At 49.8% G+C, this 16450-nt stretch overlaps 2 protein-coding genes across 2 annotated transcripts; both read right to left on the bottom strand.

Annotated features, from left to right (window-relative positions):
- Window positions 1-4562: 4562 nt before the first annotated feature.
- Window positions 4563-10087, bottom strand: LOC134105306 (uncharacterized). The gene is made up of 2 exons (XM_062557898.1): window positions 5400-10087; window positions 4563-5169 (listed from the first exon to the last, which is right to left on the bottom strand). Exon 1 carries the CDS (start codon window positions 9984-9986, stop codon window positions 5862-5864), a length of 4125 nt encoding a protein of 1374 aa, XP_062413882.1. The 5' UTR covers window positions 9987-10087; the 3' UTR covers window positions 4563-5169; window positions 5400-5861.
- LOC134105308 (uncharacterized) lies at window positions 9996-13752 on the bottom strand. The gene is made up of 2 exons (XM_062557899.1): window positions 13420-13752; window positions 9996-13273 (listed from the first exon to the last, which is right to left on the bottom strand). The coding sequence occupies exon 2, from the start codon at window positions 11952-11954 to the stop codon at window positions 9996-9998; it is 1959 nt and encodes a 652-aa protein (XP_062413883.1). The 5' UTR covers window positions 11955-13273; window positions 13420-13752.
- Between the last annotated feature and the right edge of the window lie 2698 nt (window positions 13753-16450).

Genomic DNA, 16450 nt, shown 5'->3' with positions numbered 1-16450 from the left:
GAGTTTTCGGGAGGCGCGGGCGAGCCGATGCAGTTGGGGCGGGCTCGGTTGACTCCGTCCGAACGCGAACGGCGGTTTAGTCGTCGACTGTGTTTGTATTGCGGACGCGCGGGACATTATGCTAGGAACTGTCCGGAGTCCCCAAACGGGGCTCCTCACCAGGCGGAGAGGACCTCCTGGTGAGTAACGCGGCGTCCTCTACTATCCCATCCCGTATTTCCATTCCGGCCATTCTACTGTTTCATTCCCATAATCACTCGACCACCGCCCTCGTGGACTCCGGTTCTGATGCTAATTTTATGGACGAGGGACTAGCCGCCCGGTTGCGAGTACCGTTAGAGACGCTCGAGGGCGCCAGGGCAGTTAACGCGCTAGATGGTCGACTGATCAGCCGGGTCACGCATCGCACAGGCCCCCTCACGCTCCGTATATCGGGAAACCATTCAGAAACCATTCAGTTGCTAATTATTCCGTCTCCGGCGAGTCCGATCGTGCTGGGTCTCCCGTGGTTAAAACTTCATAACCCCATGGTGGATTGGACAACTATGGCCATCGCGGGCTGGAGCGTGGGGTGTCATGCCCGGTGTCTGCGGGCTGCGGGGGGAACACCAGCGACGCCAGTGGTACCATCACTTCCTCCAGACTTATCCACGGTTCCATCAGTCTACCATGACCTTGCGCAGGTGTTTAGTAAGGACAAGGCTTGTACTCTGCCACCGCACCGACCTTTCGATTGTGCGATAGACTTGCTCCCGGGGGCTCCGCTGCCCACTAGCCGTCTTTTCAACATCTCCCGCCCGGAACGGTTAGCAATGGAAAAATACGTTCGGGAGTGCCTGGACGCGGGTCTCATCCGTCCTTCGTCCGCCCCGTTAGGCGCGGGGTTCTTTTTCGTTGAGAAAAAGGACCACTCACTGCGTCCGTGCATTGACTATCGGGGCTTGAATCAAATCACGATAAAGAATAAGACTCCATTGCCGTTAATCGACCCGTCATTCGAACCTCTCTCTCAGGCGCAGTTTTTTACCAAGCTGGATCTCCGAAACGCCTATCATTTGGTTCGTATCCGCGAAGGTGATGAATGGAAGACGGCCTTTAACACGCCCATGGGGCAATTCGAGTATCGGGTCATGCCGTTTGGGTTGACAAATGCCCCGGCCGTCTTCCAGTCATTAATGAATAATCTGTTTCGGGATATCACCAGTAGCTTCGCTTTCATTTATCTGGACGATATCCTGATTTTCTCCCGGTCCCTCGCCGAGCACCAGCAACAGGTGCGACTGGTGCTGCGGCGACTTTTGGAAAACAGGCTATACGTTAAACCCGAGAAGTGCGAATTTCACGTGGCGTCGGTTCGTTTCCTCGGGTTTGTGATTGCGCGGGGGCAGGTGGAACCGGATCCTGATAAGATTCGAGCGGTGGCAGACTGGCCGATCCCGGGCACGCGGAAGGACTTGCAGCGGTTCCTGGGGTTCGCAAATTTTTATCGCCGGTTTGTGAGGGACTTCAGTAGAGTGGCCGCACCTCTCACCGCGCTAACATCCACAAAGGCATCCTTCTGCTGGACGCCAGAAGCACAGGGGGCGTTTAGTAAATTGAGGTCTCTCTTCACCAGCGCCCCTATTCTTAGGCACCCTGATTCCGCTCGGCAGTTTGTGGTGGAAGTGGATGCGTCGGAAGCAGGGGTCGGGGCCGTTCTGTCTCAGCGAGATCCGTCAACGCAGAAGTTACATCCATGTGCTTTCTTCTCCAAACGGTTGAGTCCGGCGGAGAAGAATTATGACGTCGGGAATCGGGAGCTGCTGGCAGTGGTCCTCGCGCTACAGGAATGGCGGCATTGGTTGGAGGGTAGCCTGCAGCCCTTCTGGATTTGGACGGATCACAAGAATCTGGCGTACATCCAGGCAGCTCGGAGGCTGAATTCCCGACAAGCACGGTGGGCCTTGTTCCTCAGCCGTTTCCAGTTTACGTTGTCCTATCGCCCGGGAAGCAAGAACGGCAAGCCGGACGCCCTTTCCAGGATCTTCCCGCCGCCGGCATCACCGGATTCCACGCCCATACTTCCGTCCGAGTGTATTGTAGGTGCGGCAACTTGGGAGATCGAGTCGGTGGTGCAGGAGGCGCAGCGGGGGGAGTCGGTGCCAGAGGGGGGACCAGCGGACCGCCTGTTCGTGCCACGGACGGTCAGATCGCAGGTACTTCAGTGGGGCCATTCATCGAAGCTGACGTGTCATCCGGGGGCGAGACGGACGGCTCTCTTCATTCGTCAGCGGTTTTGGTGGCCGGGACTGGATCGAGACACGAGGGCGTTTGTGGCGGCGTGCCCCGAATGTGCCAGAGGTAAGGCCTCGCATCAGGCCTCGGCGGGCCTGCTGCAACCATTGCCTGTCCCGGGCAGGCCGTGGTCCCACATCGGGGTGGACTTTGTTACGGGCTTGCCTCCATCCGACGGGAACACAACCATTCTGACCATAGTGGACCGTTTTTCCAAGGCGGTTCATTATGTTCCCCTCACCAAACTGCCTTCTGCGTTGGAGACCGCCGAGCTGTTGGTCTTGCATGTGTTCCGGATTCACGGGATCCCTATGGACATTGTATCCGACAGAGGACCGCAGTTCGCGTCTAAGGTATGGGGTGCGTTTTGCAGGGCTGTGGGGGCAAGGGCCAGTTTATCTTCAGGGTATCATCCACAGTCCAACGGACAGACTGAGCGGGCAAATCAAGACCTGGGGTCGGCGTTGCGGTGCATCGCGGCGCGGCATCCGGTGTCATGGAGCAAGTTCCTGCCATGGGTGGAGTATGCCCACAATTCCCTGTCACGTTCTGCTACGGGGATGTCGCCATTTATGGTCTGTTTCGGTTTTCAGCCCCCGTTGTTTCAGATCCAGGAGGCAGCAGTGGCAGTCCCGTCCGTCGATGACCATCTCCGGCGGATTCAGGAGGTGTGGGACTCGGCGCGGGCAGCTATCACCCGGTCGGGGGAGATCAACAAGAAGATGGCTGACCGACATCGCGTCCCCGCACCGGCGTACAGGGTAGGACAGCAGGTGTGGTTGTCCGCGAAGGACCTCCCCCTGGCAACGGAGGGCCGCAAGATGAACCCAAGGTACGTCGGACCATACCCTATCGAACGGATCGTCAACCCTTCGGCGGTTCGTCTGACCCTGCCGGCGGCCCTGAAGGTACATCCGACGTTTCACGTCTCGCTGTTGAAACCGGTGGGGGAGAGCGAATTCAGCCCTCCGGCCAATGCTCCCCCGGCTCCCCTGGTCATCGAGGGGCATCCAGCACACAGGGTTTCCCGGATACTGGACGTCCGGCGTCGGGGGCGGGGGTTTCAATATCTGGTGGACTGGGAGGGGTATGGACCGGAGGAACGAGCTTGGCTGCCCCGCCGGCAGATTTTTGGCTCCACATTATTCCGGGAGTTCTATCGGGACAATCCGGGTAAGCCCGGGCGGCCGCCAGGAGGCGCCCGTTGAGGGGGGGGTACTGTGGGGTTACGGGACAGGGTCACAAGGGGGAGCCACAGTAATTCAGGAGGTAGCTGGTGGGACTCTTGTTCTCTCTTCTGTGGTCTAATCAGTTTGATGCAGGGCAGCTGGGAGGAGTGCACTCATCGCTGGCAGCTGCTGCAAGTCTTCAGGGAGCAGTTAAAGAGGGACATCTTTCAGAGGTTCGGCGCCGAGGGATTGCCGAGTACAGCCTTCCAGACACGCGTTTTCCTGGGTCCGGAGACTTCAGCGGCTTCCATCCCTACGTCACGAGGGAGACACGGGACGCCGCCGACGACGGCGGTGCATTGCCGGAAGGCCTGAGTATTTGAGTTGTTTTTGAGAGACATTCAGTTCTACGTTCGGTGCGGAGGATTGCCGGAAGGCCAGAGTATTTCAGTTGTCGTTTGGAAAGAGAGACAATAAATACGCATTTTGTGCTTATACTTTACCTGTTTCCGGCGTTTGCTTCTGGATCCCTCTCACGAGCCGTGACAGCTTTTTTCTACACCCAATACACCTCACTAAATTCTCCTCACATTTCTACATGAATAATACGCATGCAGGGAGGATTGATGCATCTTAAGCAGACGGACCTTTAGGATGTGCGGCGCTGCAAAGCGGCTTAAATGCATGCTCATCGGTGTGTTGATGTGGGATTTTTTATTAAACATATTTTATGCACTCCTGTAGCAGGAGAAATGCAAATGATGATTTATGAATATTGAATACTTCCACAGCATGCGCAAATGTCACGTACAGCATATTTTGTTGGTTTGAGTTTGCATGCCAAAAGGAACAGCACAAATACACACAAAACGATTTTCTTCAATGATTGGCAAGGAGCATCAAGGATTGACAATGAATGGGTGTGTGCAAAGCGAGGGGTTTATTGCTCTGCTGGACTATCACAAAGATCACTGGGAACATCAAACACACATGCAGATATTCACGACATTTTTAGTATCTGGATTTTACAATGAAAAGAACAGCTTCCTCTGCAACAAAGGTGACACAGAAACTGGCCAGCACAAGAGGGCCCGTGTAGGCAGAAATACTATGTGATTGTTAGGATATTCCTTATCCACCCGAGTTGGTTGATAGAAGAATCCACTGCAGGAAATTAGTTAAAAAGTTTAACATTTATTTAGAAGAGAAAAAGTTGTACATGAGCAATTCTCCGCAGATATATCTGGAGACAATGAAATACGTATCGCAAGCAAATCCCTTCCAAAGTCCGCCTGCCTTCTGGCACTGACCTGTTTTAATCCCTCTGGTGCCCTTGAACGTTGGTTCAACCCAGTTCATCCTTCTGTAACAAACGCCTTCCCCGAACAATGAGTGTCTGGTACTCTCTCCTGCAGCCTTCGGCCTTGCCCTGAAAATGGGTTCAAACTGGCTCTCCCTTCGGTCGCAGGTGTGTTATCTCAGATAATATTTTATCTTCATTTTTCCTGTGCTCTCTCTTCCACCATTCACATTGTCTGCCTTATAAGGACCGATCCGGTCACGCCATCTGTCCTACAAGCGGACATCTATTCTACAAGCTAAAAAGTAAATACAAGAAGACACACACAGAGAACCCCACATCCCACAATTTCCCCCTTTTGATCTCTTACAGAGATCACCCTAACTAATGGAGTAAGTCTGCCGGGTCGACCTCCTCCTCTAAGTCCTCTATGCCCTTCAAGGCCAACAATGGCATCATGTTCCCCCCCTCAGGTTGAATCGCTGTGGAGATAAGGCGTAAACAGAGCGCTCTGGCACAGGGAATAAAACAACAACCGCAAGTGACGAGTATGCCCACAAAGGTCGCTAGAGAGTCCTCCACCCCTGGAGCCGTTGCCCATCATGCCGGTCTGTTGTGATACTGATGGAGGAGGGCCTCCCCCCGGACCTTTAAACCTCTTACCTTACACCACGCCCTGTCTTTTCGTGTCTGACTTTGAGAAGGGACCCCCAAGTGTTGGTTCTGTCGCTTACTGTGGCTCGCTTCCTTTCCACTAGATTACACAAACAACTCACAGAAAGATATACCCAAAAACAACCCAAGCTATATAGTATCAACACTGTAATAACACTCAAACAAACAAGGTGGAACCTGTGACAGCTAAGTATATAAGAGCTAATGCAATAACAACCGTTACCCCCCCCCATAGCAATTATGGAAATATTAAGCGTGCTCAACATTCTCTATTTCAACTAAACTAACTGCGGAGAATTGAGAAAGATAGAACAGAGGAGAGGAGAGGATAGCATTGTGCATTTCTTTGTCGCTGGTCTTCTTCTTTCGTTGTAGACAGTCAACACAGAACACCATGCACTGGGTGTCTGTCGGTCACTGCCCGCCGAGAGCACGTCCGGGCACTATCCAGTGCCCAGTTCCGTCTCTTTCTGCTGCGTTGTCAGGATGTCCTGAAGAGTGCGACCCGGTTCGTCCGCGGGGGCGCACTGGCTCCAGTGGTACCAGGTGTCCCCTTTCCCTCTCAGCCTCACAGCGTGTGAGGTTCTCTCCTCCACCTGGTATGGTCCTGTCCACCGTGGCTCCGACCACTTCCTCTTAATGACCCTCAGGAGGACCCAGGCTGTTGTGTGGGGATCAGGGGTGTTCTGCCCTCCGGTTTTGTCTCGCACCTGGACTGCAAAATCTGAAACGAGAGCTCGTAGTTCGTTATATTGACTTGCATACTCACCTGTCGGTGTCTCCGGGTCAGGCTGGAGCTTCAAGCCTGCGCTTGGTCCGGGAAACTGTCTTCCAGTGGTCAGCTCGTATGGGGTGAAACCTGTACCCTGATTGACTGAGCTTCTGATGGCCATTAATGCAAGTGGGAGGGCTTGAACCCAGGTTAAATTTGTCTGTGCACAGATTTTAGCCAATTTTTGTTTTAAGTTTTGGTTCATGCGTTCTACTTTCCCTTGGGATTGGGGGTGATATACTGTACCAAAAGCATGTTTCAGACCCAACATTCTCTCCACTTCTTGTAGGTCATGATTTTTGAAGTGTGTGCCGTTGTCAGACCTGACTTTCTCAGGGAACCCATGTCTTGGTATGTAATGGTTTATCAAACATTTGATAACAGATTTACTGTCCTCTTTTTTTGTGGGCCACGCCTCTGGCCAGCCGGTCAAGGCGTCCACGCATACCAGGAGATACCTTTTACCTTCGCATCGGGTGATCATGTCAGTGTAGTCGATGACTATTTCCCGTCCCGGGACCAATGTCAACGGAAACACCCCCATCTCCGGCTTCACCATCGGTTTTGGGTTAAACGTGATGCATATTTTACAGGTCTTAACATATTCACGTGTCATGTCTGCCAAAAACGGATGCCACCAGTGACAAAGATTCCTATTCATCTGTTTGTGTCCCACATGTGCCATCCCGTATGCCTCCTGCAAACACCTGTTTCTGATTTCAGGTGGTAGCACTGGACGACCGTCCGGGGACCTCCAGAGGCCTCCAGCCTCCGTAGCCCCTCTTTGTTTCCACACCGTTTTCTCCTGTGGAGACGCCCCCTTTTGGGCTTCTGCAATTTGCTCCTCATTAAGTTGTGGCCCCAACTGTCCCTCTTCTTCTGCATTTACCATTTGGAGCCCCATTTGATACCCTGCAGCCTGTTTTGCAGCTTGATCTGCTGCCTGGTTTCCCTTTGCCACCGTGCTGTTGGACTGCTCGTGTCCTTTACACTTTATAATGGCCACTGTGCTTGGTAGAGCCAAGGCTGCCGCCAAGTCTTTCATTTCTGGTTCGTGTTTAATCGGTTTTCCTCCAGCCGTCAGAAAACCTGCTCTTAACCACTGCCCCAGCTCCACGTGAGCTGCTCCTACCGCATAAGCCGAGTCAGTATAGATGTTTACTGCCTTCCCTTCTGCCAGCTGTAGCGCTCTTATCAGCGCGAGTACCTCCGCTCTCTGTGCTGACTGTTGACCCTGAATTCTTCCCGCTTCCAGAACCTCTGTTCCTGCCCCATTACTTCTGACTACCGCGTATCCGGACTGCAACCCATGTTGTGGATGTCTGAAGCAGCTGCCATCAGTGAACAATTGCCAATCAAAGTGTGTCAGTGGTGTGCTTTTTAAGTCGGTTCGTGCTTTTGCTTCCAGCTCCACCTTGTACTCACATTGGTGTGGTTTCCCCTCTCTCATGTGATCAGCCATGTTGATGCCTTCATGTGTGAAGGTGAGGTTTGGAGCTTCTAACAGCTTGCTCAGCCTTCTTTGTCTTAGTGACGTCATCGTGAAAGTTTGTGAGTTTACATAAGCTACTATGCTGTGTGTTGTTAGCACGTGTAGTGGGTGGCCCATGACTATGTGTGCTGTTTTCATTAATAGCTTTGCAACCCCTGCTGCGTGTTGTGTGCATTCATGGTGTCGTTTTTCCATGTTGTCCATCATGGCACTGATATACAGAAGCACCTTCCTTTTACCCTCCCCCTTTTTCTGAAACAAAACCCCATTTACTACCCCTGTTGTTTCAGAAACGTCCAGGTAAAACGGCGCGCTGTAATCTGGAACTGCAAGGTCTGCGGCTTGCGCCAGCTCTGTTTTTAGTGTAATAAATGCCTCCTCCGCCTCTTGGTCCCAATCGAGTTCAGCAGTGAGGTTCCTCATCCCCTTCTCGTTTACCTTTGCACGTAGAATCTGAGTGAGATTTGAATAACGCGGAATGAATTGTCTGCTGAACCCCGTGAGTCCTAGGAAGGAAAGCATTTCCTTTACATTCTGTGGACGCGAATGGTGGAGAATACTGGACCTGTGCGCGGCTGAGAGCCCTGAGCCGCTTCCTGACAGCACTCTCCCCAGAAACGAAACCTGCCGCCTGGCGACCTGCAACTTTGACTTACTGACCTTGAAACCGGTCGTGGCCAACCAGCGTAAGATGGTGTCTGTTGCTTCCACACAGGATTCAGCTGAAGTGGATGCGAGGAGGATATCGTCGACGTATTGGATCAGCGTCGTGCCCTCTGGGAGCGGACAACCTGTCAATGCTTGTTTTAACACTTGATTGAAAATACCAGGTGAAAGAGCAAATCCTTGCGGTAGCCGAGTATAACGTAGTTGCTTGTTCCCATATGTGAATGAGAATACATCCCGCAAGTTTTCCTGTAGTGGTATGCAAAAGAACGCGTTTGCCAAATCAATGCACGTGAACCATTGTTGTTGTGGTGTTAGACTAGTCAACGCAGTGTATGGGTTCGGGACGGGTACCGTTGTCGTTACCAGCATGTCGTTTATCTTTCTGAGATCATGTGCCATGCGATATTTACCAGTTGCTGCCTTTTCTACCGGAAGAATGGGCGTGTTCCAGGCGGACTGAGAGGGCTCCAGTACTCCTGACTTAATGAGTCCCTCTATAGTGTCCCTGATCCCCTCTGCCGCGGCTGGCTTGTGAGGGTATTGGGACTGCCAAATGGGGGGTCGCTTTTGAATTTCAAACGTTACTGGTTTACATGTGTTACAAAAACCTACGTCAGTCGGGCCTTCGGACCAGAGGTAGTCTGGAAGTTTCTCAAGAAGGATAGCTGTGTGGGGATGGTCGGTCTTCTCCCTTCCGTGGTCTCTGGACACCTGTTCGTGCGTTAAAATGACAGTGTTAGTCGCTTTCCCTGAAATTCTGTACATCTTAGCGGAAGGAGAAAAACAAACATCAGGCAGTTGAGTGCACACCCAGTCATCTAGCAGCACTGCTCGTTTAGTCATTGGACCCAAGTCTTTAGCCTGATGTTTGGGATGCAGAGCCAGCGATACATGTGGCACCGCCTCTTGGCTCATTAAATACCATTTCAATTGATCAGGAGAGAGGACAACAGCTGCGGCTACCCCTTCTGGGCCCACATAGAGGTTTTGGGACGTCACCTCCCACTCAGTGCTCTCTAAGTGCCCCATAAATTCATCCCAGTAGCAATCATCCCCTTGTCTATCATAGAACAATGTTACATGAGGCGGGTCAGGAGGAGAAACATACGGATCAAGAAGAGTTATCCAAGGCTTCCACTTTTGGTAAAGAGCCATCACCCCTGGGATGTCAGGACACTCAGGCTTTAGGAGGCCCCAGTAAATGTCTGCGCACTGTTGTTGTTGCAGTGGCTGCATCACCCACTGGCCATTAGTCTGTCCATTGTCATTGCAATGCAACACAGTTCCATCCAGCAATGTGACACTCAGTCCGTCCGGGCCGCACAAGATTGAAGCCCCTGTTTTGATGAGAAGATCCCTTCCCATAAGATTCACTGGAACTTGAGGTGAGACAACAAAAGAGTGAGTCAATGTCTGATTTCCCACTTTCACCGGTAGGGGGACTGTTATAGGCAGTTTCTGTGACACCCCGGAGAATCCCATAACGCTGACACTGTCTTTGGACATAGCAGACGAGCCCGCTGCTTGTATGGTGGAGTATGTGGCCCCAGTGTCAACGAGAAACGGACGTTGTTGTTGCAGTACCGTGAGTGACAGCATGGGGTCTGCCCTGCCCCTGCTGTCGGAGTCTCCCATCGGGGTGTGTCACTGAGAGGCATCCGCCTCATAGCCCCAGTCCTCCAGTGCAGGGTATTGTCCCCTAGGTGGCGCAGCATGTGGATTGGGGGCCCAAGCCCCCTGAGACGGGACACCCCTGCCTCTCCCCTGTCTCTTCTTTTTGCTAGGACACTCCATGCGCCAGTGCCCCTCCATACCACAGTTGAAACAAGCGTCTCTCCCTTGGTAGCCGCCTCTTTCTCCTCCCTCACCGTATGATCCTCTCCGACCAGCGCCACCCCTGTAATTACTTCTGTAACCTCCCCGATAACCGCCCCCTCGGTTTGGGCCCCACCCCTGGGCTGTCCCATACGACGTCTCCTCCCATGGTGGGAGTGGATACAAATCTGGGGCGTTACCTTCAGCTGGGGCAGCCTGGACTGTCATCTGTCGCTCGTCTTTCCCTTTCTGCTTCTTTTCGCTCACTTTCTGTTTGACCTTAGTGAGCTGAAGCCTAAGAAGCTGAGCCTGTAATTCTTTTAGCTGCTTCTCTTCCCCTGTCGCTTCCTCAGTCGCGTCCTGTAAATGGTGCAGTAAATGTCTTTCCCACACAGCAGATTCACTTCCTGGCAAGTCTGGATTAGTGATCATTTTAGCTTTTACCCCCTCTGGTACTCCCTCCAGCACCGCCTGTCTGAACCATTCTCTCTGTATGCCCTCCGTTCCCGGATGATGGCTAGTGCTTTTTACCCAGGTTTCTTTACATTCGTCCAAATACGCGCGCGGGGTTTTCTTCGCGTCCCATGGTAATTTCGGTATTTTAGTCGACATTAGAAGTGGCCATTTCTCGCGCATTGCGTCCCCGATCTCCGTCGCGAAATACAAAAATCTGTCGTCATCGGCTTGTCGGGTCACCCCCGCTCTGTTTTCCACGTCCGCTAAATCATGTGCGGTCATGCATCTGGCTGCTACAGCCCTAAAGTCGCCGAGCGCCAGCGTGTGTCCGTTAGTAAGCGTATCGAGTTGTTTTAGCCACTTATCTCCCCCTTCAGATGGTGCAGGCATTTGCGCGACAAGAGCAGACACGTCTCCCAGCGACCACGGCTTGTATTTATTAACCCCTCGAGAAGACATGAATAACGGATACATTTTTCCCGGTTCCCCGTGAATCTCTGGGTCGCTGTTATCCCCGCATTCCCCGTTTTGCTCCTCCTGAGCCGAGGCAGAGCCTTTTTTTCCTCTCTCCCCCATGTCTGGTGATTCCCCGTATCTCAATTGTGTTTTCACCCGCTCATTCGCCCCGGCTAAATACTTTCCCTTATCCGCCTTATTTCTCCGCTGCACTTCTGAGCTGTCCCTACTCCCCGGAGTGCGTGAGTCCGTCCATTCTTTAAACCCCTCCCGATTTTGACGCGCTTCGAAAGGCCGGCTTTCCCCCGTTACCTCGTTGCCCCGACAACCCCGCAGTGGTACACTTTCTTCAACTTCCAACTCTCCCCCCGTTATATTTAATACAGGATACAACCCAGCAGGTGCAGAAGCCGAATTCACACCGTTTATTTCAACATCGTATGCCGGTGGTCTTTCCTCATTACACCGTTCCTGGTTATTTCTCCCCACGGCTTTACTTTTTATCCAGTACGAAAACAATGCGGACCTCATGTCCTCCACATCCTCCATCTCTTTACGAAGTTTTCCTTTTTTCAACACACTCGCCTTCTCGCGTTTCGACTCAAGCTCCTTCTTTTCTTCTCTACAATCTCTCTCCTTCTCCCACAAAATCTGCGCCAGTGACAGCCTGTCTGCCAAACTAACGCCTTTCTTTTCTAACAACTTTCTAACCGCGCGTTCCGTGCGCTCCACAGCCTCATGCTTCTTTTTCCCGGTGGTCTCTCCACCCACCGCCACCAACAACAGCCTCAGCTGGTCGTTTATTATTTTCCATCGATACCCCGGCGCTGGCCCCCAGCCGCCGTCAACAGTTTCCCGATCATATTCATCTTCCATTCCAACAACAGTTCCCAGTTATATCGCTTTAACCCGCTCGGACAGCTGGTCACCTCAGTGTGACACAGTAAATGTTCTCCGCAGCTCCAGCAAGCTTCCCCGTTTGTTCTGAGAACTTATGTTATACTTCCAGAATTCTTTTATTGTAACGAAGGTTTATTTTAACCCTTCGAAATCAATGCATTATAACGGAAGTTTATCTTAACCTTCCGAGAATCAATGTATTACAACGAAAGTTTATGTTAACCTCTCGGTCATCAATGTATTACACCGAAAGTTTATGTTAACCTCTCGGTCATCAATGTATTACACCGAAAGTTTATATTAACCTCTCGGACCGTCTATGTTCTCAGTTTCCCCTCTTTTTTTTTTTTTTTTTTTTTTTCTTTTTTCACTCTCCTGCTTGCTTGCACCCACACACACACACACACACACGAGCTGCTCAGAGACTGCAGCCCAGGATTTAAGGAGCTTTTACTCCTAGGGACTCCAACCCTGGGATTCGGGGGTCCTCAAATCCCCAGGACTCCAACCTAGCTACTTCAGCCCTCGTCAGGGTCTGATGGGGTTGCCAAACCAAAGACCAGTTTTCGGGGGTCCTCAAATCCCCAGGACACTCACCTAGCGACTTCAGCCCTCGTCAGGGTCTGATGGGGTTGCCAAACCAAAGACCAGTTTTCGGGGGTCCTCAAATCCCCAGGACACTCACCTAGCGACTTCAGCCCTCGTCAGGAACTGATGGGGTTGCCAAACCAAAGACTAGGATTCAAAATCCTTTTATTTGTGTCAGATCATTGATCCCTTGGTACTCGCCGGTACCCACCAAACCCAATAGGATCCCTGATCCTTTAATTTGTGTCGGATAGAAGATCCCTTGGTACTCGCCGGTACCTACTAAACCCAATAGTACTCGCCGGTACCTACTAAACCCAATAGGATCCCTGATCCTTTAATTTGTGTCGGATAGAAGATCCCTTGGTACTCGCCGGTACCTACTAAACCCAATAGTACTCGCCGGTACTATTGTTGTGCACTTTTACCGGTTTCCTTAATATTAACTTTAGCGAATTGCTCATGTATCAATTTGGTTCCTTCACCACCAATCCACAGCGTACTCCTTATTTTAGATTAATCAATATGCAGAATTAGTAACAGGTTTCTGCTTACCTTGTTTTGAGGCCGGCCTGGGAGTACGCAGTGTTCAGCAGGTGAAAGCTCTTGGACCGAATTCCCCCTGCAGGAAAACTCCTATCCCGGACGAGCCCCCAAAATTGTTAGGATATTCCTTATCCACCCGAGTTGGTTGATAGAAGAATCCACTGCAGGAAATTAGTTAAAAAGTTTAACATTTATTTAGAAGAGAAAAAGTTGTACATGAGCAATTCTCCGCAGATATATCTGGAGACAATGAAATACGTATCGCAAGCAAATCCCTTCCAAAGTCCGCCTGCCTTCTGGCACTGACCTGTTTTAATCCCTCTGGTGCCCTTGAACGTTGGTTCAACCCAGTTCATCCTTCTGTAACAAACGCCTTCCCCGAACAATGAGTGTCTGGTACTCTCTCCTGCAGCCTTCGGCCTTGCCCTGAAAATGGGTTCAAACTGGCTCTCCCTTCGGTCGCAGGTGTGTTATCTCAGATAATATTTTATCTTCATTTTTCCTGTGCTCTCTCTTCCACCATTCACATTGTCTGCCTTATAAGGACCGATCCGGTCACGCCATCTGTCCTACAAGCGGACATCTATTCTACAAGCTAAAAAGTAAATACAAGAAGACACACACAGAGAACCCCACATCCCACATGATGAATGCATGAATGTGAGTAATCCTGATTGATTTGTAACAGGTGGCCCTGCTAATAGGACAGCCAATCCTACAGCCATCAAGAAGGTGCAGTGAAGTTTCTCAGTTTCTTTATTTTGTTGGGTTCTGCAGGAGCTTTTCCCCAGCAACTCTTCACTTAGAAAACATGAAATATTTAGTGGCCATTACATATTTTCACACTTCCTGTAGACTATTAGGTCTGAAACAGAAGCACCCATTATGTTGAGAATCAGACACGCTACAATACGCTCGCTCCCGTGGGCGTTCCTCCAAAATACGCTCGCTCCCGTGGGCAGTTACTTAGGTACTTCCGTTTTCGCTTTTCTGTTGTGTTGCAGCGTTCGTGTTGTGTTGCGGCGTTCGGTTGTGTTGTGGCATTTGCGATTGTGTTGTGGCTTTTGTATTTGTCTGAACCTTCTCGGCCACCGTAAATTTCGTCTCAAACCACTATTTATAATGTAATCAATGTAATCTAAGGAAAAACATATATCATTATTTGGAAAAAGTTACAGTTAATCTATGGTGGTTAAAATGAAAACAGAGGGCTATTGAGAACATCTATGTGATCATCATGATGCAATGGAGGTTTAAAACAGCAATAAATCAAATATGCCAATATGTCAAGAGAAAATTACATATTAAAAAAACATAAAAACAGCAACTTAAAGAGCAACATCCATGTGATTGTTTTGATGGAAGTTAACAGGGAGACCAGGATTTCCAGAAGAAGACTCTGCAGCCAAATCTGCGAGTTGTTTTGCCGAGTCCACGCCGATTCTTCTCCGGTTTCTCCGTGTCTGTAGGTCCTTGGACGATATTTTCATCATCAAATTTGTAGAAATTATGAAGCCATTCCATCAAGTTCAGATTCTTTGTTGATTCCTAGGGAGCAAAATATTGACTTGATGTAAATATTAATAAATAAATATTGTATCACTGTTATTCAGTTAATCGAATACTACAGAACTTTTTCTATAATTGCTCAATGGCCAAAAGGGAAATATAAAAGTCTGCTTGTTCTCTAAACTCTTATCTGTGATTTTTACAGAGCTACAACTCTGAGGATAATGGAACGGCAGTAATCGACCAGGTAGCTCTGGCAGCATCCACAACTCACTGGGGATAAAATTACCCTTACAAAAGTTTGCGATAAATAGAATGACAGACAAAAGTTTAAGGTATATATAATAGTAGACAGGCCGTCCTGCAGTGTGATCATAGCTGGGACTTGTGGCTTGGTTTTCCTACGTTGAGAGGAGGTACGGTGTTGTGTGGTACTAAGCATTAGGGACATTATGGAGAAGGTTGTTAAGAAAATTAAAAACGCCTTACTTGTTCGTCTTGTAATTTGTCGAGCCATGGCAGGGGGTCTTGCTGAAGTCGGATGTCTTTAAATCCCAGCTGAGTCTCTCTATCCTGCCCCACACAAAATGCAAAACACAAGAGCGCAAAGACGCACAGGACGTGTGCCATCCTTCTTTGGGATGTATTGCTTGTGTGCTTCTAGTTGAGATGATTCTTCTTGGCAAGACACCACTCCAGGTGCTGCTGATCTCACTGCTGCTGAGGTTCTGTTTTGTGTGCTACCTAGGCCCGACAAAAGAGGAGGAGAAGATCAGGTCGTTTGCGTAAGGATCATCTCAGTTTTGTTTATTTCCCCCATCAACGCACTGAAGCGTGTACTATGTAATTTACAGCCGTCATTAGAAGTGAGACAAGAGGTCTAAATAAATGCTGTCATTGCAGAAACTTGCAAATGTGAAACATTCCCTGCGCCTTCCATCTTAAAATCAAACCCCTGTAGGCGAAGTGAAATGTGCCCTCATGTATAAAATAAAACATTAATGACACAAGGACGCTGGCATGATGGAAAACATGGTTTCATTAAGCATGCTGTGTCGTAAAAGTCGACTTGGACATGCAGAGGCCATAAAGGTCAATTCATCCTTCCTTATATCCTTGTCACCCTTTAATGAGGTTTCTGCTCTGTCACACTTAGCAGTTCTACCGGAACAAAATCAGGTAACATTTGTCACATGCTATGGTGTTGTAATGGCACACACAGTAAATAAGCCACTGCATTTCACGGTCTGAAGATTTTACAACCCTAGTCTTTAAAGTCACCTTTTTAAATCCTTATCAAGTCAGTTTTTTGCAAAAATTAATGTAAAAGCAGGTTCAGGGGACCTCTAAATTCAGTTTATAGCTAAATGTGACAACAAACATACATACACGCAAAAGCAGGTTGACCAAACCTATATGACATCTGAAAATGACTGGATGTGATGAGACACCTAGTAACCCCTGGGAGTGTAATGTCGCTGTAAAAAATATAAACAGGTGTTTTGTAGTTCGTGGAGGAAAAATTGACACGTGTCCTTCTCAGGAGACAACCTTGAAGCGCATCAATCTTTCAACAAATCGTCTCTCTAACCCAATTAAAGTATAGACGCCAAACATGGCTGCCCAAACAATTAGTAAGAGCACTGTAATCCTGCTGAGGAGCCTACGGAGAGCACTTTACAGCAACAGTGTTTCTGTCCATGCTGTCTCCATCCTTCCACGCAAGACTTATTTCATTTAAGGTGTCCTTCAAGGAGTTGCTGCTTGTTATCCTTTTTTGCCAGGACTCTACTTTTAATGAGTTGTGATTCTGCTCCAAAAATGTCATA

The sequence above is a fragment of the Pungitius pungitius genome, chromosome 15, assembly GCF_949316345.1.
Source record: "Pungitius pungitius chromosome 15, fPunPun2.1, whole genome shotgun sequence".
NCBI classification, from domain to species: Eukaryota; Metazoa; Chordata; class Actinopteri; order Perciformes; family Gasterosteidae; genus Pungitius; species Pungitius pungitius.
This window is presented reverse-complemented; position numbering and strand designations above follow the sequence as displayed.